Genomic DNA, 21349 nt, shown 5'->3' with positions numbered 1-21349 from the left:
TGCAATCCTGCGCAGAATCATGCCTCTTCAGCAGTGCAATCCTATGGAGAGTTACTCCAGCCTAAGGCCGTTGACTTCAATGAAATCAGTGGGTGCAGAGGGGTACAATTTTGCTTATGGTGTTCTAGCAGCAGGATTCAGTGTCGCTCTTGAGATGACAAAGGACAGAGTGTAAAGGCCCATAGCATTAATACACAGTAGAAAACCTCTGGGAAATATGAATCAAAGCTTTCACAGAATTAAGAGTTTCTTGGAGACATTAGCCTGATCCATTAATGTTAGAGGTTAATTTATAAACTGAAGCACAGGATATTTGTGGTAACCCTAAAGTTCAAGTAGAATGTTTCACTGATCCATTTAAAAAAACCCTTTATTTTAACTTCATTCTACATACTGATCCTTACTTGCTGTACATTTTAAAAACACAAAACTACCTAAAATAAAGAACTGGGGGGGGCATAAACTTGGCCCATAGTACAACAGCAGAATAGCTGCTTTACACATAGAAGGTCCCAGGTTCAATCCAGTTCAAGGTATCAGGTAGCTGGTGATGTGGAAAACCTCCATCTGAGACATGCTGCCAATCAGAGTAGCCCTGGATGGGCCAACAGAGTCTAGTGTAAGTGGCTTCATGTGCTCTAGTCTAGGCCTATCTTGCACTTGAATGGCAGCTTGCACTGTATCCAGTACCAGGTGTTGACTTTTATGGCTGCGATACATGATCACCTGTCAGAGTCTTCAGAGGAAATTGTGTAGCTGTGGTTTTAAAATACAGCTTCCAAGACCACTTGGGAAGGCCGGCAATTCCACTACTGAGAATTTCCACATATGTGCAACGGATTGTATTCTAGCACTCTGCTCAGGAGCCCAAGAGACATATATAAGGATACAAGTTATGGCAGAACTACATGCGGCTTGTGATTCCTATCAATGATATTTATTTGTTGACAAGCTGCTGTCACTGTACGTGTAATCTGAAGAAGAGACAGATGGAGGGAGTGGGGGAGGGGCTTTTAAATCCTTAATCACAGAACTATACATAACATCTAGTTCGGCCTCTATTGCTCTCATGCTATTTTTTAACCTACCATACCTCCTCCTCTACCTCAAAAAAGTAATAAAGAAAAAAATGTTAAGAAAGTTCACCTGATCACCTCCACAAATAAACTTTGCTTTCATTATTTAAAAACAAAACATTACCTTCGAGGCAGGTTTATAAAAAATAACTATCAACCGTCTGGACACCTTCATACTGTCTATAATTTGGAAATTTAATGCAGGCTTCCAGCAAGTGTAGACAGACGTTTCAAAACGTCTATTATGGGTTTTCCGGTGCTTTTGCTGAAGCAGGTGTGTAATGATCGAGGTCTGAGCTGGCAGCCCTAAGCAGTTCAGTGGACAGGAAGGCAGGCAGGTTCACTCATGAGAAGGTCTAAACGTTATGTCACACCTGTATGATGTACATGTAGAGATTGCCTCAGAGGTTTTGCGTAGCCACAAGGCTTTGATATGATTTGTAAATGATTGTACTACAAGCCTGTTGATTTGGAATATTTATTTAAGTCATTTGACACACAGTTTCGTTACTTTTATACTGTCATCCATTGTAGTAAGTTTTGTTTCGGCTGCATCAACTGGCATCCTGGCTTAGACAGATTAGACTAGACTCTATTTCTTCTCTTTCCTATCCGAAGTGGAGTTCTTAAAATAAAAAGACTTCTATTTTCTTTACTAAAGGAAACATTTCTGTGTAAGTTTATTATCAGCACACATTCACATGCCTAGTTGTGCTGAATAACCTGCTCTGCTAATAAAAGGATCATCTGTGAATCCCAGAACATGTTTACAGACGAAAGACTCCCCAGCACGTCCCGTATTATCCACTCACAGATCTTAGAATTCCCCCCCCCCAAGTGCCTTCTTGTGGGGCTGCCCTGATTTGCTTCGGAATCAATAAGACTGAGTAAATGCATGTAGGTTTGGGGTGCTATGATTTCCTCTAGCACATTTTCCTTGCCCTTCCTCCAAGCAGCTCAGGAGGGTATAAGACGAGAGCAGGTGTTCATTCTGTGCAAGCAGGGGGTGCCTTTTCTTACAAGATTACTTTTTGACAACTGGAATAAGGAAAGATAAAAACAATTGAAGAACAAACTAATCTCATAGGTCATTCAGACATTCTAGCTTGTCACATTAAATGTGGTGACGAGTATGAAGAGGTCAGTGTTCACTGCCATGTCTATCTACATACAATGAAGAACACTGAATAAAAAATAGGAAAAAGAGTGCAACTTCTAATGAGAGAGTAATTAGGGATACTAACTGGGGGGCAGATTAAAAGTAAATTAGATGATCCTGTTATTTGTTTATTAAAACATCTCCACTCTGCCTTTCAATGTGGCTCAAGGTATGTGTTTGCTGTGCGTCATCAAGTCACTTCCAACTTATGGCGTCCCTATGAACGATCGCCAAAATGTGCTACCATTGACAGCCTTGCTCAGAATTTACAAACTGAAGGCTGTGGCTTCCTTTATGGAGTCAAGCCATCTCATTCTGGGTCACCTTCTTTTCCTACTACCTTCGACTTCTGCTGGGATTCTTATCTTTTCCAGTGAGTCTTGTCTTCTCATGTGTCCAAAGTACAATAGCCTTATTTTTGTTATTTTAGCATAGGGAGAATTCAGGCTTAATTTGATCTAGAATCTTGTCTTCTTTGGCCATCCATGGTATTTGTAAAACTCTCTCTTTTTTAAAAATATTTTTTAAATAAAATTTTATTGGTGAGCGAATAAACAAAAGAAAAATTTTCCCCAAGTTTGACACATATAATCTCATTATTCCCCCTGCTCTATCCCCCCACCCTTTTCCTCCCCCCTCCCTATTGACTTCCAACAGCTTTCCAACCCTTAACCCTTATTACTTAAATCTGATTCATTTATATTTTCCTACCGCCTCTAGATCATAATATCTCTTACTCTAAGCACATTCTTATTTTTTTACATAAATTCTATCAAGCATACTATCAATATAGTATATATCATAACAATATAACACAACAGTATGGTATAATATATAGCCAGATTCTCAGTGTCTCTTACTTTAGACATTTTCTATTTCTCTTCTTTTAAATATATATTCCATCAAATATACTATCAATATAGTATATATCACAAAACTTAGATTGTATGCTATGCCACCAATGTAGCACAGCACACAACCCAATATAACCCAACCACATAATATATTATAATGTCTGATACGCTACCTTATTGTTTTATACTATATACTACACACTGTATACTTCATTAATATATCTGTTTAACCATTTTTGTTGTCCCATATGTTCAATGTAAAATTCCCTTAAATATTATATTTGCTTAGATTATAGTTACATTCCCCCTAAGTGGTAAGATCCCTTCTCTCTTCCCATTACAACATTATTCTTTTAAAAATTTTCAAACTGGTAAAACTCTCTTCCAACACCACATTTCAAATGGTCATAGATCCAGAGTTAGCCGTGTTAGTCTGTAGTAGCAAAATCAAAAAGAGTCCAGTAGCACCTTTAAGACTAACCAATTTTATTGTAGCATAAGCTTTCGAGAATCAAGTTCTCTTCATCAGATGCCTGATTAAGCTTGAAAGCTTAATCAAGTTCTCTTCATCAGATGCCTGATTAAGCTTGAAAGCTTAATCAAGTTCTCTTCATCAGATGCCTGATCAGGCATCTGATGAAGAGAACTTGATTCTCGAAAGCTTATGCTACAATAAAATTGGTTAGTCTTAAAGGTGCTACTGGACTCTTTTTGATTTCACATTTCAAATGAATCAATTTTCTTCCTGTCAGCTTTCTTCATTGCCGAGCTTTCACATCCATACATAGTAATGGGGAATACCATCGTTTGGATTATCTTGATCTTGATTCCCAGAGAGACATTCTTATCCTTAAAGATGTTTCTTAGTTCCTTCATGGCTGCTGTTCCAAGTCTCAATCTTCTTCTGATTTCTTGATTGACGTCTCCCTTTTGGTTGATGATTGAGCCATGGAATAGAAAATATTTAACATTTTCAGTTTCTTCAATGTCAACCTTAAAATTGTATAAATCCTTGATAGTAATTACTTTTGTGTCCTTGATGTTTAGTACTGCTTTGGTACTCTCTCCCTTAAACTCCATTGGTAATAGTTTCAAGTCTTCACTATTTTCTGCCAGTAACGTGGTGTCATCTGCATATCTCAAATTGTTAATGTTCCTTCCACAAATTTCCCCTTCACCTTCATGTAAATCTAATCCAGCTTTCCTTATGGTATGTTCTGCATATGTTTCACATTTGCAAGTAGGGCCGAGAGGGATGTACGTCCCTCAGTGTATATTATCTCCCAGGCTGTTCAACTCACATGCAGAACATATTGGCCCCCAAATGGGCTGAATTGTCTCAGTGCAAAGTGCAAGAGCATGCAGAAGTGCACATATACTTCAAGGGCATGGGAAGACAACTCCCAGTGAGTCCGGGATCCCCCCTCTTTCCAGCAGGGTACAGGGACCTGGGAACCCTATTCTCAAAACACACACACACACACAGAGTATGTTACCCTTTTAATCTTTTTGGTCTTTCAGTGTACTTTCTTCCCTATGGTAACCACTCAACACCCTTCCTTTCATTCTTGGTTCACCTCCTTCCAGCCATCCTCACAAAAGGGTCAAAACCCATCTTCACAAAACTAAGTCTCCAGGCTCTGATAGGAGAAACCATGACAACTAAACAGACTGAAAGCCAAGTTGGGTTTATAGATGCACACATAACGGCATGTAATTAACAGATATAAGGTCAATCTTATCTTTCAGTTCTTATTTGAAGGGCCAGACTTAAACAAACTAACAAACAAGTGCCTAGAAGAGTTCAGAATGTGTAGTTGTGAACAGCCAGTCAACTTGACTCAGTTGTTATGCTGGAGAGCTGTTGGCATATCAGCTGACTTGTCTCATCTCTCTTATTGCTCCAAGTGCTTTTAGTGAAAGTGAGTAAATGTATAGGCCAAAAGAACCTTTGCAGACTGAAGTTTTCTTTTGTAAGCAGCAAAAGGTCCATGAGCTCTGAAGGTCGAGCAGCAAAAGCTCTTTCCAGAATCACGGGGGTGTTAGGCACTGGTTTGTGTTGTACGCTTCATTTTGTAAAACTGAGGGGAGGGCGCCTTAAGTGTCACGGAATTCCCGGATCAAGGCTGGATCCCGAGGAGCCTGACAGAATCAGACTAACAGGTTTTCCTGGGGCATGGCCACATATGGTCTGAAACACGAAAAGGCTGAATGCTCCTTGCCCTCCTTAAATGGCACACCAATGAAGCCAAGTCCTGCAAGTCAGACAGAAACATTAATCTACCTGCTAATACTCCCCTCCCTGCCGCCAATGCAGCACCTTTGCTGACTCTGTTTTATCTTTTGGTGTATATCCTTGTCCATCCACTCCCTGCTACTTAATAACGGACTAGGTATCAGTGCCCCAATTAAATATTGTGTCATATTACAAAGAGTGGCTATATGCAGATTATTGTTCATAGCCAAATGTAGTTGCGCTTTGGTATACTCTTCCAAACACCTTCAACAGATACCTCTAAAAGTCAGCACAAATTCACAGAATGAACTTATCATCATACTCCAGAACCATGAGGCTTCTGTGTTGTGATTTAATTCTGCTATTCAGAAAGAAGAGACATGAAATAACACATCTTCAAATGCTACACATCTCTCAGACTATTTTCCAGGTTGGAATACTGCATGAGAAACCAAATGGCTTGCCAACTTCAAGGTGGGGCCTGGAGATATCCTAGAACTGCAGCTGGTGTCTAAACCATCAGGCCCCCTGGTGAACCTTGCTTGGTTTGGAGGGTGGAACTTATGACATTACACCCTGTTGAGGTCCCTTCCTCCCCAGGCTCCACCTCCAAATTAGATTTTCCCATTCCAGAATTGGTAACCCTAGAAAACAGTCCTATCCAAAATTGTTACTGTTGCTGTTCAAAATGGACTCTACAGTAAAGTATTGGAAATTATGTATAGTCCTTAAAGTATTATTGTTGTATGAAGCTTAAGGGTGAAGTGGCACAAGCATCTCTCCTCTTTTGCAGAGAACACAAAACCAGAATTGACCATTTTTTGTTCAGAATTTTGCAACTGCAGCAAGTTATGGGATGGGAAGAGCCGGTGGGGAGAAATGATCATGTGCCAACTCAAACATGTATGAAACCCTGTAGAGAGGTGGCCAGGCATCACGGTCCAGCCGCCTCCCTCCCGGCCTTGAGGTTTCCAGCTCCTGAAATCATAGCTAGGCTGACATCGTCACCGAATACAAACAGCAAGAAAAATATCTCTTTACCTCACCCCCAGTGAGCATGTATTTCAAACAGAGAGGATCATGGACCATAAATGAATTTCTTCATAACTATAAAGTACCAAAACTAAAGCAGCACATGCAATGAGGATAAAAACACTACCGGTACAATATACCGTAACTGTGTACACGATCAGATCAATATATTGGTACAATACATTTCCAAAGTAAGATATCATACAAGGGTCAATTGAAATATCCCTTTATGTTTAAAACCGAAAGGTCAGCACGGCCTCTCCCCGAGCCTGTCCAATTGTCACCATGTTGGTCAAAACACGTGTCTGCGTGGACGGGCGCGCTTCCCAACTGGGTTCCAGTCCAACCAGGGGAAGTCAGAGAGCGTATCCGAGAGGAAGGCGGAGCACACTCGGGCATCCCCAGCATGGCCAGGCGCACAACTGCCCCGCCTCCTCCCAGCGTCGCCAGGCCGCATCAGAAGCCCGGCCACGTTTTAGGCGCCCTCATCTGTGAACACGCGGTCGGGAACGGGGGGGGGGGGCCTCCCCGCTGGGGCCTCCCCGCGGCAAACACTGAGCGGGAGGGGGGAGGGAGAGGGGCACACGGCGCCCGCCGAACGGGGGCGGCCTCCCCCTCCCCTGCCGCCGGAGCACGAGGAGGAGGGGGAGGGGGGAGGCCCCCCAGGGGTTCTGCTTCCGCCAGGGGGCGAAGGGCCCGGCTGGGCAAAGGCCCGCCAAGAGTCCGGGCGCAGCACCGCGCCCCCGCGCGCGGCGAAATCAGGCGGCACTGCACGGAGGGCCACGCGCAGCGCGCTCCAGCGGCCGTGCTCGTGCCGCAGGACGGCGCCCGCCGGAGCAGGCAGAGGATCCGCGCGCGCACCGGGCGCCAGCAGCGCCGCGCCGCGAGGCGAAAGGCAGGGCGGGGCCCGGGCTGCTCCACAGGGGCCCCCGAACGGCGACGCATCTCCAGCCCGCACCGCGCGGCTCCTGCGGGGGCCCCGCGGCCCTTCCGCCCCCAAATCTCCTGGAATGTCCCGGCCCAGAGTTGGCAGCCCCCCCCCCCCGGCCGGGAAGGCGTTCCTTCGGGGCCCTGGGGCGGGCCTCGCGCGGCGCCGGCGGGCGGACCGTGGCCCCTGATTCGCCGCTCCGCCGGTGACGCCCCTCCTTCAGGAAGGCGGATTCCGAGGCAGCCAATCCCAGCCACCACCCCCCCTGCCGCCGCCGCCACGTCCCCTTCGGCGGCCTGAGGGACCGGAGAGGCTCGGCTCGGCGCGATGGCAGCGGCGGCGGCGGCGGAAGGGGCCCGGCTGGCGGCGGCGGCGGCGGAGTGGCTGCGCCGGGACAAGGTGAGCGCTCCTCCGCGCGCCTCCTGCTCGGCCCGGGGCTCCCCGGGGCTCGTTGCTGCCAGCGGCTCCCGCGTGATGCAAAGTGGCCCATGGGCAGGGGAGGGGGCGCGGGAGCTGCCCCGGAGCCTCTGCGGGAGCGTCGCCGCGTCCCAGGCGGGCTGCGATGTGTCGTCGCCCTGCATTGTGCCGCAGCCGCTGCCGCCCTTCCCGTTTCTCCCGCCTTAGATCTGCTGGCCTTGGGCTCTGCTTCCACGAAACTGAATTGGGGAAGCAAAACCCCCCGCCCAGCTTTGGGGAACAAACAGTTGCGTGAAGCGCCTCCCCGCTGCAGTCGCTGAGAACAGGACCCGTTTCACCCCCCCCCCCGCCCCCCCATTGGGTTGCGTCCCCCGCCTCGCCTTGACCTGGTTCAGGAGCATCCAGGCCGCGTGTCACGATCGGGCCCCGCTGGGCCCAGGCCTTCAGTCATGGTGCTTCTCTGTCTTCTGCTAACAAAGCCCTCTGGGCCTAAGAAGTGGGCCCAGAGGTTTCTGTTAGCAGACTATAGATCAGCCTAAGACATCTCCCCTGCCCGGGTACATGTAACCCGTCATTCCACCTTGTGGAGGGTTCCGGAGAACTCAAAAGCTTGCACACTGTTGTGTTTTTTTGTTGATCTCAATAAATTATTACACGGCTTTTGTTTTCAGATCTTGCTATCGACCAGCTTGACTACTACTATTTTTTAACCTTAAAATTCTTGTCTGCTTTGATAATGAATTACCATTCGTTTTCTAGGCAATTGGGATGTTGTTTATGTGATCTTATGTGCAAGACAATTCTTGTGCTATGAGGTTTGGAATGCAATATTAATTGAGCAATCCCAATCTAAATCTGGGTAACCCTGATTTGTACAGAGTACTTCATGTTCTTAGAAGATGCCAACTCTATCCAATATAATCTGTGAAGTAATTATCAAACCAATTACTTATGAAAGGGTCTGTTTGCAAACTGGGAGCCTGCAAAGAGTCACTAGAGTGGAAACAATAATTGGAAATCCTCACCCATCCTCCGCAGTTTCCCCTCCTGGGATTCTCAAATCTCCCAACTTTCCCCCCTTGAACTGACAGTGCCTTTCGTTATTACATGCCTCCAAGAGTGTCTTCAGTCTTTGTCAGAACTGTTTAGATTTACAGTCATATTTTTCTGCATACCTGGAGAGCCCCCCAAGCAAATAGAAACCCCTACTGTAATTGGGGGATGCGTTCGCTATTAGAAGGGAGGTCAGACACTTTCCTATTAGATACAGTGATGTCATTGGTGATACTCTTGAGTAACTGGCTTAAGAAACAGCTGTGGTTACAAAACCTGAGGTAAAGTTCCGATCACTCTCCTGATAAGTTCAATAGTTATATTTGCTATTACCAAACAAGGACCCAGCTTGGCAAACTTTTACAGATCTGGATATTTCAGTCTCTGGGTGGTCAGTGTAGAACCACCTGAGTAAATACTGTCCCACAAGCTGAACCCGTTCCAGTCTCATAATGATTGGCAGCCCGATGGGAGGGGGGTGAGAGAGGGACCGCTTAGATCCGGCAGGGCATGAACCTTCAGAGGGGGGAACTTGCGGGGGGGGGGCGGGGGGGCCCTGGCTCAGCCTTGTGTGTTGGCAGGCTAAACCAGTAACTGTGTGCAGATAAGGGTTTGCGTCTCCATAGTGTTAGTTGAGGGAGAACTTGTTTAACAAAATGATACTTGTGTTTATGGAAATGTTCTGCCCTTGTCCTTGATTGTACTAATCGCACACTGTGTAATCCGCATTGAGTCTCAGTGAGAAAGGCGGAATATAAATGTCATAAATCAAATAAATAAATAAATAAATATAAGTTTCAGAGCCAAACTAGACATTACAGGTGCCATTTTTGAGGAGAATTTAGCCATTTAAAATTGCCACGAGGGCCCAATCTTGACCAGCCCTGTGGCATTGCAGCACCATGCATTCTTATCCCTGCTGCACCTTTTCAAGTGCTGAAATAGTTGTGGGGAGCTGTTTTAGCACTTGAAAGGCTCTTTATCTCCCAAAGCACCCAAGAAGACCAGCTAATGGGGCTCTTGCTGCTGACGGGGTGCTTGGGAGCAACGATATCAGTTACCTGGGTTGTTTCCATAGTCCACAACTACCCAGCAACTGTGTTGTGCAGAAATTCTCTGACCATCTGTCAAGAAACAATCTGGACCCAGGGGCTGACCATCTAAAGAGGTTCTACATGCTGTGGAGGAAATGAACTTTTGTATGTCTGAGCCACCTCATTAGAATAATGCTTTAGTCATGACATAACCCATAGATCATCATTACCATGTTCAGCAAAATCATGAAGTTAAACATATGATGTAAGGCCACAGAAACTTAGTGGCTGTCGTGGCAGCTACAAAGTCTAGAGCTGCCCCTGACCAGAAGGCACTACCGTGGATTTTAAACTTCCTTCAACTATGTTTCCACGTCAACTCCTCCCATCCTTAATTTTTGGCATGTAGATAATGCTGACCTTTCTGTCTTAGAATTAATGATACACTCCAGACACGCACTAACTCGGGGGTCCTTTTTGCGCCTACAGGCCCCTTGGGGGGTTCTGAGAGGGCAGTGAGCGCCGCCACCTCAGGCGGCTGCTGCAGGGGAGAGAGCCAAGCTCCGAGCGGCTGCCACGGAAGGGGTAGCCAAATACAATGCCACCCTCCTCACTTTGCAAAAGAAATGAAAGGCTAAGTGGGGGAGGAGGGAGGGAAAGAGAAAGGGGAAGAATAAGAAAGAGAAGCCATGGAATGCACAAGAGGGAGGGAGAAAGGAAAGGGAGACTAAAAGCAAAACTAAAGAAAGCTTCGTGGGGAGAAAAGGAGGAAGAAAAAAGGGAACGAAGGAAAGGAAGGAAAGACTGAAGGGGGAACGGAATCGCATACCGACTAAGGGAAGCCCAGGTGCTTCCCAGTCCTGATGCCCCAGTGACTGGCTGCTATTGCAGCTGTGCAGAACCCTTACAGTTGAATAAGGGCAGCCATTAGCAAGCCCTGCCTTGCCCAATAGCAAGCCCCGCTTTCTGAAAAGTGCCAGAAGAAATATTGGCAGGTGCTGTGATGTCCATGGGTACCATGTTGAGAAATTTTGCTCTACAGCATTACGTGCTATCATCATCATCATCATCATCATCATCATCAATGGTATATTCCTGTTCCACTTAGACCCAATAAGGAAAAGTTAATCCTAGTTTCAGCCATTACACAGAAAACACGAAGAACATGCATAGTAAATATTCCTTTAACAGGAGTAGCATGGATGGTGCTCCAGGCATAATTTTGTCAATATGCATCATTGTGCCTTTATGAAACTCTCATGATGAAAAAGTATCCAATTGTTTTATTTAATATAGGCATGAATAAAGCACACTTTGTCTGAACTCTTCTTTGAAAAAGGGAATAGGAAACTAAATTCTTGTGATGTATGTTCTTTCTCCACTTTTTATTGTAACTTGAGGATTCTCTTTAGTGCAAACCCCACAGAAATAGAAGGGAACTGGACCACTTTTACTGGTCAGCTGATTGTTAATCCTGCACTGGGCAATCCATTTTACAGAAACCATGTTATGAGTCCTGTTTTTTGACCTATAGAGCTCTTAAAGGTTTGAGTGTTTCTTCAAATACTATCCTTTATTGTATTTTTAAATTTATGTTACTTAGAGTCCACCTTTCTCACTGAGTCTCAAGGTGTGAGTCAGTACAGTCAGTTTCAAAGGCAGTTCAATAAACAATGTAATAGGGTATATAAATGCAATTTTGCAAAGATTTAAAAGCTGTAGAAATCCAATACAGAGTTGAAGAAATGCTGAACCAGAGCATTAATAATTCTAAGGAAGGCTGACATACTAAACAACATAGAAACTACTCAGTAGGATCATACTTACAGCAACAGACAGTACATGGTAGTAAAGTCTATAGTCCCTATCCCTTTTATTGGTGCATCTGAAAGAGTGCTTCCTTACAGTAGAGCCCTCCTATCGGAGTGAAAAGCCCTCTTGAATAATTCAGTTTTGCATAGTTTGCAGAAAGGCAGAAGAGGGGGAGCTTTCCTGACCTCTTCAGGCAGGCCGTTCTATAAGGTGGGGGCCACCACAGACAAGGGGCGTGTGTACAGGCAGCTGTTGGTTTGGCCGTCATGCTGAAACACAATTTATAGCACTTTGTCTTCAGCTCTTGGTTTCAAAAGGCGTTGCTTTGCTTTACTGTTTCCTATTTTTCTATTACTTTTGCAATATCGGAGCTGTTATGATGCATTCCCCCTGTTTCCTGAAGGTAACACCAGAAAGCTCATCATCCCAGGTGATTTGCTTCAGCGTTCAGGGAATAATTCTGACTTGCGGGAATGGGTATACAAAGGGGACAGCTTAACTGACAATTTGTTAGCTGCCCAGTCGAAGTTTGCCCAGTGGTAAAATTCATTTAAAAAGACCATCTTAGAGTCCCTTACTTGGTTGACATAACAGCACATCATCTCAGACTTCATTGTACTTTCAAACAATGCCAACTGAGTTATTAACTGGACAATATGCCGAAAAAACAAAGGAACAACGCATCTGTCTATGTGGCAGTTCAGTAGAAGGCCTTCTCCATTATGTTTTGGCCTGCCCTTTATATTCAGAACCCAGGAATAAATTCCTGGCTAGGATCCTAATTACTTTACACTTTCTCTCCGATTCTGCTAAATTAGCTTATATGCTATCCGGTATGGATTCCTCTGTTTCCTATAAGATGGAACTTTTTGCCCTGGCTGCCAGGAAAATTAGAGCAAGTATGGTTTCCAAGAAAGCGCTTAACAGAACTGAGTGGTAAATTTTGGATCTTATTTTGAACTGAGAAATTTTAAAAATGTCTGTAACCCCAGAATTTTAACTTTTTGGTTGTAACTTGTAAAGGTCAATGGCCATATACAATTTCTACCTACCGCCAGAAAGCTGCAGAGGTAATGCCAGAAGTCCTGCTCTGCTTCCTCCCCACAGCATCTTGCCCCTTTTTCTGGGAGGGGTGACCTTGGTACGTAGAGAAGCCAACTCTTCCCATACGGCAAGGGGCTTCTAACAGTAGTACTTGCTTTCATGGTACAGAAAAAGTTGAGCTGCACCATCTTCCTTGCCACAAAGGCATGAGAAGAAGTGATGACACAAACTTAGGTACAACACACGGGGACCCTCATTGCGGGGCGGGGGGGACGGGGGTTCCATCCTCCCCTCAGGCTTGCTCACCCATCCACCTTTAGCCTCCCACTTCTGAGAGAGGAACACACCTAGATGAAGACGGGTAGTGGTAAGGGAATGAATTGCCCATCAGGGAAACTTGCCCTCTAGTTCTGATGTTCGTGATTAGGAACGCCTGATAAACTTCAAGGGAAGTTTATGAACAGTGCTTCTCTAAAACAAATAATAAGGAATACGAGGCCTCTGAATAAAAAACGTATTAAGTACTGTACTGATATAAAAAACAAAATGTTTTCTAGAATCCCAAAACAATTGAAATAGTGAAGCAGATGGTTGCAGAAGGAAACACGGAAGAACTCCAGAAATGTTTTGGTTCACGGATGGAATTTGGGACTGCAGGACTCAGAGCTGCCATGGGAGCAGGAACGTCTCAGATGAACGACTTGACTGTCATCCAGACCACGCAGGTACCCTGCTGAACGGACACGCCCGCTCTAGTCCTTAAAGGGAGGGGCTTTCCAGACAATGTGTGTGCAAGTATTGGGCTCAGGTTGCTGGGCAGCCGTCTTAAAAATTACTGCAGTAGAAGTATGATTGGATACGTGATTTGAAGTTTAAAAAGTATTTTATATGCTTTCTTTTTTAAATTTTCTAAGCAACAAAGGGGCTCCCAAAAAAATAAGAACAGAAATACCCATTACACTAAGGGAAGATTAGGATGCCCTTTACACAGATTATCTAGAGCACAATCACCATACAGCATTTGAATATCGTGTTCAAGCCCACAACAACCATTCTCAGAGACATTGCCTCTCTCTTCCACTATGTCTCGCTGTTAAACCAAACACTAAAAATATTACTATAAAGTATTCAGCAATATTTGCTGCTGTACCCCTCCTGCTTCTAAACCAGTAGCATAGAACACTCCATGATCTGCACATTTCGATTCTGGTAATACTATTCTACAGTGCACCAAATTATGCTAACTATACTAATCAAATTATATAATGTATGTTTCCATTTCGGAAAGATTGAGACTTAAAATGAAAAATATTTCCATAACCTTTTGTCAGCCTTCCTTAGAATTGCTTTCGTGATCGTTGATCTCTTCTTTTTCATATTCATAATGTTCCTTTTCAGAAAAAATTGAAAGGTGGTAAATAGGAAGGTGGGGGCAGCTTGGGGTAAGTATTTGAACAGGTGGACACCTCCTCCCGTTGCAGTCAGGGTTTCCCTTCTTCCAAGGAAGATGTACCAAAATATTTTGATAACTTCACACAACTAATAAGACTGATGCCTTAATTTCTAGGGATTTTGTAGGTACCTTGAAAAGAGCTGCGGTGATCTAAAGAAAAAAGGAGTTGTAATTGGCTTTGATGCTCGGGCCCATCCTTCAAGTGGAGGGAGCAGCAAAAGGTATACTTAACCACCCTCGCTACGCGCTTGTTTTACTGCAGGGAAAACATAGTGATGAGTGGACAGGACAAGCCCATCCCCCTTCCAGATGTTTAGTTAAAGCAGCAGCTTTTGCCCCCCCCCCCCCCCCGCTGATGAACTGAATCGTGTTGGAACACAGGACAGCTTCAGTCTGGCCTAGGGGCATCTCTCCTTTTTGGCCTCCCCACCTGCTGTTCTATTTTAGTGGACTTAAAAGTTTGTGAGCATGTGGCAGAAGAAGTCCTTTACACACTGATCCGTCAAGAATGAAGAAAAGTTAAATTAAGGCCCATAACAGAAATTAGAGATACGGAAAAAGACAATGTACTGGTTCGACAATATAATGTACAGGTTAATATTTCTATGTCTTTCTTTGATCTTAGTGCCAACTAAATGAGATGCAAAAGAACTGTGGCCAGATATCAGCATGTTTTTAATTTTGTTTGAAAAACAGCCATGGGTGGAACATTGGGATGGGGGGTGGGGGTGGGGGTAAGGGAGGATTAACCTATTGGCAAGGTAGGGTGCTAGGAAAGACAGGTGCCTGCCATTTTTCATGTTGAGACTAACAAATATGCAGTGGGTAATTTTATGTCCAGAATACATGCGGGAAGAAAGAAGAAGGCAGATACGGGTATTCTTGCTTAGGCAGACGTGCCCTCTAGCAGGGCCCACTCAAGCCGTCGAACACTCCTAAGCAGCCCTCTGCACCTTGCCTTACATGGATCCCAGGTGGTTGGTGGCAACGGCACAAAAGAAAGAGTGTGCTTCCTCTTGTGCCAGTCAGGATCCATTCAAGGTAGGACACAGAGCCCTTCTCTGATGGATCGGGGGTGAAAACTTATACACGCGTGGATGTCTCATTTTTGCTGGGGCCATCACCTGACCAAAGGCATGCCGGATGTTAGCCTAACTCCCTCCGGCTCACGTTGGCACCCAGTATCTGCAGCAGGCATTGCCAAGCAACGGCATCAGGTGGCAGCATGCGGCCTTTGATTTCCACGCCTGACCCACAAGAGCAGAGAATGTCATGGGGGGGGGGTCGGGAATGTCTGGAGTGCACGTGCAGCTTGCCACTCATGTTCTAAAAGGGATGGGGAGGCAGCCAGTGAGGACCCCCTCAGCTTCCTGACTTTGGCTGTACCAGGCAAGGAGGCAAAGCTAGGAGGAGCAGCGTGCAGGGAAACTCTCTTTGCCATCTGGCCTGAGGCCCCAGGAGGATAGGCAGCAGGTCACTGGGAAGCATTCCTAGTCAGGAGGCCATTCTTCCCCCAGTGGATCGTGGGGAAGAGCAAAGAAGGTGCCTACCTAAACTTGAGTAATTCAGGATCCAGCCACGGTAGGGTGCAGAGGATGTGCCTCATTAGCCCACCATGGATAGGTGGAATCTCGCACACATACTTTTGTGGTGGAAGAAGACCCTTGATATTCTGTGTCTCCTCTGCTTTGAAGTTGTACTGCCTTTATTGCATGAACTATGGGATAGTTGGCTGGGATAACATCTCTGCTGACTTTGAGAGAGTCTTCATAGATTTAATAGTTTCACTATTTGGATTGTGTTAATAATCCAGGTTCAGCCTGTTGCTAAAACGGAGGTTAGTCTCCCACAGTGGGAGAAAAAGCATGAATTTTCTAACTCAGAAGGCAATGGAAGTATGTTTTCTGCCAGTGAAGACTGGGAGAAGTGCTGCATAGGTTAGCAGCTGCATCTATGTGCCTGTTGTGGAAAACATGCTTACAGTACCATTTCTGTATTACAAAATGTGTGCTTTCCTGCAATGTATGAAGTGGCCCTAAACAACAACTAAGTTGCAAGTATGCTTTCTGTTCTGCTAGCCTGGGTTTTCTGAGAGAATGGCCGTGTGACATCTGAACAAAAATTCTCATCAATAGATTTGCAAGGCTTGCAGCAACAACATTCGTCACTCAAGGAGTCCCTGTGTACCTTTTCTCCAGTATAGTGCCAACCCCGTTTGTGGTAAGTCAGTATTTTTTCCTGGTGTAATACCTCGCCAGTAGTAGCAGAGAATTACTAATTTGGTTACAAAATTTGTATGCTAAGTTTCTGCCCACTCAGGGCCACCAAGGCAGCTAACAGTTGAAATAAAACATTACAGCCAAAACTAAAATACACATTAAATGGTAATTAAAACATAGGGCGGAAAGGAGGAATCCTTGAGGGGATGATAGACAAAGCAGAAAAATCTTCAAATGCTGACAGAAGGTGATGACAGAAGAGGGCAGGCACATTTTCCTGGGGAGAGAATTTTATAGTTTTGCTGCCATAGCCCGGAATGCCCTCTCAGGTTGCCACCCACCTCATCTCAGGAGGCGGAAGCACCCAAAGGACAAGCCTGGAAAACGACTTAGGGGTTAGGTAGGTTCATGTGGGAGCGATTGGTTCTTCAGGCATGCTGGTGCCAAGCCGTACAGGTCTTTACAGGTTAATACTTTGAATTGGGCCGGAAACAAATTGGGAGCCTGTGTAGATGGGCCAGGACTGTAGTGATATGGTCCATACAACCATACGTTACGGCATATTCATAGAATCAGAATGGTAGAGATGGAAGGGACCTCCAGGGTCATCTAGTCCACCCTCCTGCCCAATGCAGGAAATTCACAACTACCCCCCCCCCTCACACCCCCAGTGACCCCTGCTCCATGCCCAGAAGATGGCAAAAAAATATCCAGGATCCCTGGCCAAGCTGTCCTACAGAAAATTGCTTCCTGGCTCCAAAGTGATAATTGGCATTACCCTGGGTGTTAAGAAGGGGCCACAAAAACTAAGCCCGGATGTAACCCCTCCTGCCCTTCCCTCTCATGACCTGCCCAGGTTCACAGAATCAGCATTACTTTCAGATGGCCATTTAGCCTCTGCTTAAAAACCTCCAAAGAAGGAGAGCCCACCACCTCCTGAGGAAGCCTGTTCCACTGAGGGACCGCTGTCACTGTCAGGAAGTTCTTCCTAATGTTTAGCTGAAAACTCCTTTGATTTAATTTCAACCCATTGCTTCTGCTCCGACTTTCTGGGGCAGTGGAAAACAACTCCACATTATCCTTTATACGACAGCCCTTCAAGTACTTCAAGGTGGTTATCATATCACCTCTCAGTCGTCTCCTCTCCAGGCTAAACATACCCAGCTCCTTCAGCCTTTCCTCACAGGACTTGGTCTCCAGACCCCTCACCATCTTGTTGCCCTCCTCTGGACATGTTCCATCTTGTCTATATCTTTTTTAAATTGTGGTGCCAAAAACTGAACACAATACTCTAGGTGAGGTCTAACCAGAGCAGAGTAAAGCAATACCAGCACTTTGCATGATCTGAACACTACAGTTCTATTGATACAGCCCAAAATCACATTTCCCTTTTTAGCTTCCACATCACACTGCTGACTCATGCTCAGTGTATAGTCTACTAAGATCCCTGGATCCTTTTTACACATACTTCTGCCAAGACAAGTCTCCCCCGTCCTATAATTATGCATTTGATTGTTCCTAACTAAATACAGAACTTTACATTTATAACTTTTGAAATTCATTTTATGTGTTTTAGCCCATTTTTTCAGTTTGTCAAGATTATCCTGTATCCTGACTCTGCCTTCTACCGTATTTGCTACCCTTCTCAATTTAGTATCATCTACAAATTTAATAAGCATCCCTGCTATTCCTTCATCCAAATCATTTATAAAAATGTTGAACAGAACAGGTCCCAAGACCGACCCCTGAGGCACGTCACCCTTCTCCAAGAGGATGAGGAATCATTAACAAGCACCCTTTAGGTGTGATCTGTTAACCAGTTATAGATTCCCCCTAACAGTAATAAAATAGTAAAGAGCCCAGTAGTACCTTTAAGACTAACCAACTTTATTGTAGCATAAGCTTTCGAGGGCCACAGCTCTCTTTGTCAGATGCAAGCTTATGTGGCTCTCAAAAGCTTATGCTACAATAAAGTTGGTTAGTCTTAAAGGTGCTACTGTGCTCTTTACTATTTTGCTACTACAGACTAACATGACTAACTCCTCTGGACCTAACAGTAATAGGATCCTAACCACATTTTACCAACTTGTCAACATGGATATTATATGGAAGCTTATCAAAATCCTTACTGAAATTGAGATAAATGATGTTGACAGCATTCCCCTGGTCCAACAAAGTAATAACTCTCAAAAAGGAGATAGGTTAGTCTGACATGACTTGTTCTTCAGAAACCTATGTTGGCTTTTGCTAATCACAGCCATCCTTTTTAAATGCTCAAGAACTGACTGATGATTTATTCCAAGACTTTTCCAGGTATAGATGTCAAGCTGACAGGTCAGTAGTTACCCAGATCCTCCTTTTCCCCTTTCTCGAAGATGGGGACGACATTTGCCCACCTCCAATTTTCTGGTACCTCCCCTGTTCTCCAAGAATTCTCAAAAATAATGGACAGAGGCTTAGAAATTACATCTGCGAGTTCTTTTAGTACCCTTGGATGCAATTCATCTGGCCCTGAGGATTAGCTTCATTTAATGAAACTAGGGGTTTATGTACTACCCCTATGCTGATCCTAGGCTGTAAGTGTCTTCCCTCCTCATGTGTTCTGTTATTGCCATGTTGAGTACCATTTCCCTCACAGGAGAAAACTGAGGAAAGTAGGAATTGAGCAGTTTTGCCCTCTCTTCATCACGTTACAATTTCATTTTCTTGTTCCTGCAATGGACGTACCATGTCCTTGCTCTTTTTCTTACATTAATAAAGAACCCATATTTGTTGTTTTTACCATCTCTTGCTAGCCTAAGCTCATACTGAGCTTTAGCTTTTCTAACACCCTCCCTACAAGTGTTGGTTATTTGTTTATAGTAGGGGTGTGCAGAGCCCAAATGATTCAGTTTTCCCGATTTGGTTTATCCGAATCGGCGAAAAGATTTGGAATCAAGTGTTTTCTGAAGTGGCAAGCCGCTTTGGAAATCGTGCTTCAGGTCGCTTCGGGTATGATTAGGAAAGATTCGGCCATTATTTTCAATGGGGAACATGCTCCTGAGCTTTCTGGGAGCCTGGGGGGGCATTTCCTTTCCTAAGCATACCAAAGTTGGTGGGGGACCTTCTCCTAACTCTCCTCTAATGACCCCCCACGTTTCAGAATGATTGGACTTCGGGGGGGCCATGTTATGCCCCCCCCCAAAAGGTACCCCATCCTCCTCCACTCTCCATTTTTCCCTATGGGGAAAAACGGGTGCTTTCTAGGTGGCTTGGGGTGGCATTTTGCAAGCAAAATGCTCCCAATTTTCAGGGGACCTGCTCCTTCCTCTCCTCCCAAGCTCCTCCAAGTTTCTGGGAGACTGCACTTTGGGGCGCCATTTTATGGTCTCTCAAAGGTGGTTTCCATCCCACACAGCAGAAACACATGGATTGTGGCTGCCAATGGCCACAGCCACAGTCCCACTCACAATCCACCCCACAACAGCCCAAAAGAAGCAAACACACACACACACACCCAAATCCTCCCTCACCCCCAGAGCTGGCTGGCCAGCGACTCTCCATTCTTCCTTATGACGAGAGCTTTTTAAATTAGTCTTCCCAGGGGTAGTCATGCACAGGGTGGGTGCCACACAGCACAGGCACGCACCCCTGATGCAAGCTCATCCCTGGGAAAGCAAGGCAGAAGCTAAGACACATTCCCCAAAATCCTCTTATCATTCCCAGAGCTGGCTGGCCAGCCAGTCTCCATTCTTCCCTATTTTTGCCCCAGAGAATCTCACAGTCAAAAAATTAATTAAAAAAAATTATTTCTTAAAAACAGAATTAAACATCACAATGCACACCATCACTATTAAATCTCAACTTACAGTCCTAGGTTAAAACAACCCCTACCATCACACCAGAAAATCACGCAAACACCAAAAATATTTTTTTTTAATTTTTATTTCTTGGATTTCTTACTCGCCCTGCTCATAAACAGGCTGAAGGGGGTTACAGCATCAATGGCACAATCAAATCACAACATACAGTCCCATCACACCAGAGAATCACACACCAAAAATAATTCTTGCAAATTTTATTTCTTGGATTTATTGCCCACCCTGCCCACAAGTGGCCTGAGGGGGGTTACAACATTAATGGCACAATCAAACCACAATGTACGGTCCCACTTAGAAACAAAACCTAACATCACACCAGAGAATCACACACCAAAAATAATTCTTGAAATTTTATTTCGTGAATTTCTTGCCCACACTGCCCACAAGCGGGCTGAGGGGAAGGGTTACAGTATACAACAGCATTAGTGCAACACTTATTACATCCATCCCCAACAGTTCAAAGGGAACTTCACCATAGTCTCACATCACATCCATTCCACCTAGACCAAACTGAACCGGGTGGGGGGGGATGCTTTTGCATCTTAGTCCAGCAGAACCATTGTCATTTCCTGCAGCCAGGCTCTCAGTTCAGCCAGTGGGGAAACACCACAGAGTAGAACCAGACAATACCAGCCACAAGCACAACACAATGGCATTCGTGGAGCACAGTTGCAGAGGATCCCCCCCCCGCCCCCCCCCCCCGACGCCAGCTTCAGGCTAAACACTGCCTGTGAGGCACTGTTGGGATCTAGCCTTCATTATCAGCTAGCGCACACCATTCCTCCCCACTCCACCCACACCTTCAATAACAACAGTTAACAGCCTTGATAATATTTAACAGCAATAACAGAATTTAACAACATTTCTTATTAAACAACATTTAACAACAGCATTTTCAAAACATTTAACAACAATAAACAATAACAGCATGTATAGCTTAGTTTGGGACTGCTTCTCTGGGTTTCCATGTCCTTCTGTCATTTAGAGTTTACCTAACCTAACCTGTCTCTCCTTGTCTTCCCATTCCAGTGGCAGTCAACATTTCTGGGGCCTCTATTCACAGTTATCAGAGCAGGGTGAGCATGAAGGATGGAAAAGTCACGTGCCCCACTTCAATCCCAGGAGACACCACATGCTGCCCCTCTTCCAGTTGTTGGGTCTCAAAAGCTGGA

The 21349-nt window shown here is 45.0% G+C and overlaps 1 protein-coding gene across 1 annotated transcript in view; it reads left to right on the top strand.

Moving 5' to 3' along the window:
• The first annotated feature begins 7579 nt into the window (after positions 1-7579).
• The window catches only part of PGM2 (phosphoglucomutase 2), a 34770-nt gene continuing 21000 nt past the window's right edge, over positions 7580-21349 (top strand). Inside the window, exons 1-4 of the mRNA XM_054998421.1 lie at positions 7580-7684; positions 13203-13370; positions 14213-14319; positions 16234-16318. Of these exons, the coding sequence (XP_054854396.1) occupies positions 7613-7684; positions 13203-13370; positions 14213-14319; positions 16234-16318 (432 nt within the window). The 5' untranslated portion in view covers positions 7580-7612. The remainder of the gene's footprint in view (positions 7685-13202; positions 13371-14212; positions 14320-16233; positions 16319-21349) is intronic.

The sequence above is a fragment of the Eublepharis macularius genome, chromosome 14 (genome assembly GCF_028583425.1).
Source record: "Eublepharis macularius isolate TG4126 chromosome 14, MPM_Emac_v1.0, whole genome shotgun sequence".
Taxonomy (NCBI): domain Eukaryota; kingdom Metazoa; phylum Chordata; class Lepidosauria; order Squamata; family Eublepharidae; genus Eublepharis; species Eublepharis macularius.
This window is presented reverse-complemented; position numbering and strand designations above follow the sequence as displayed.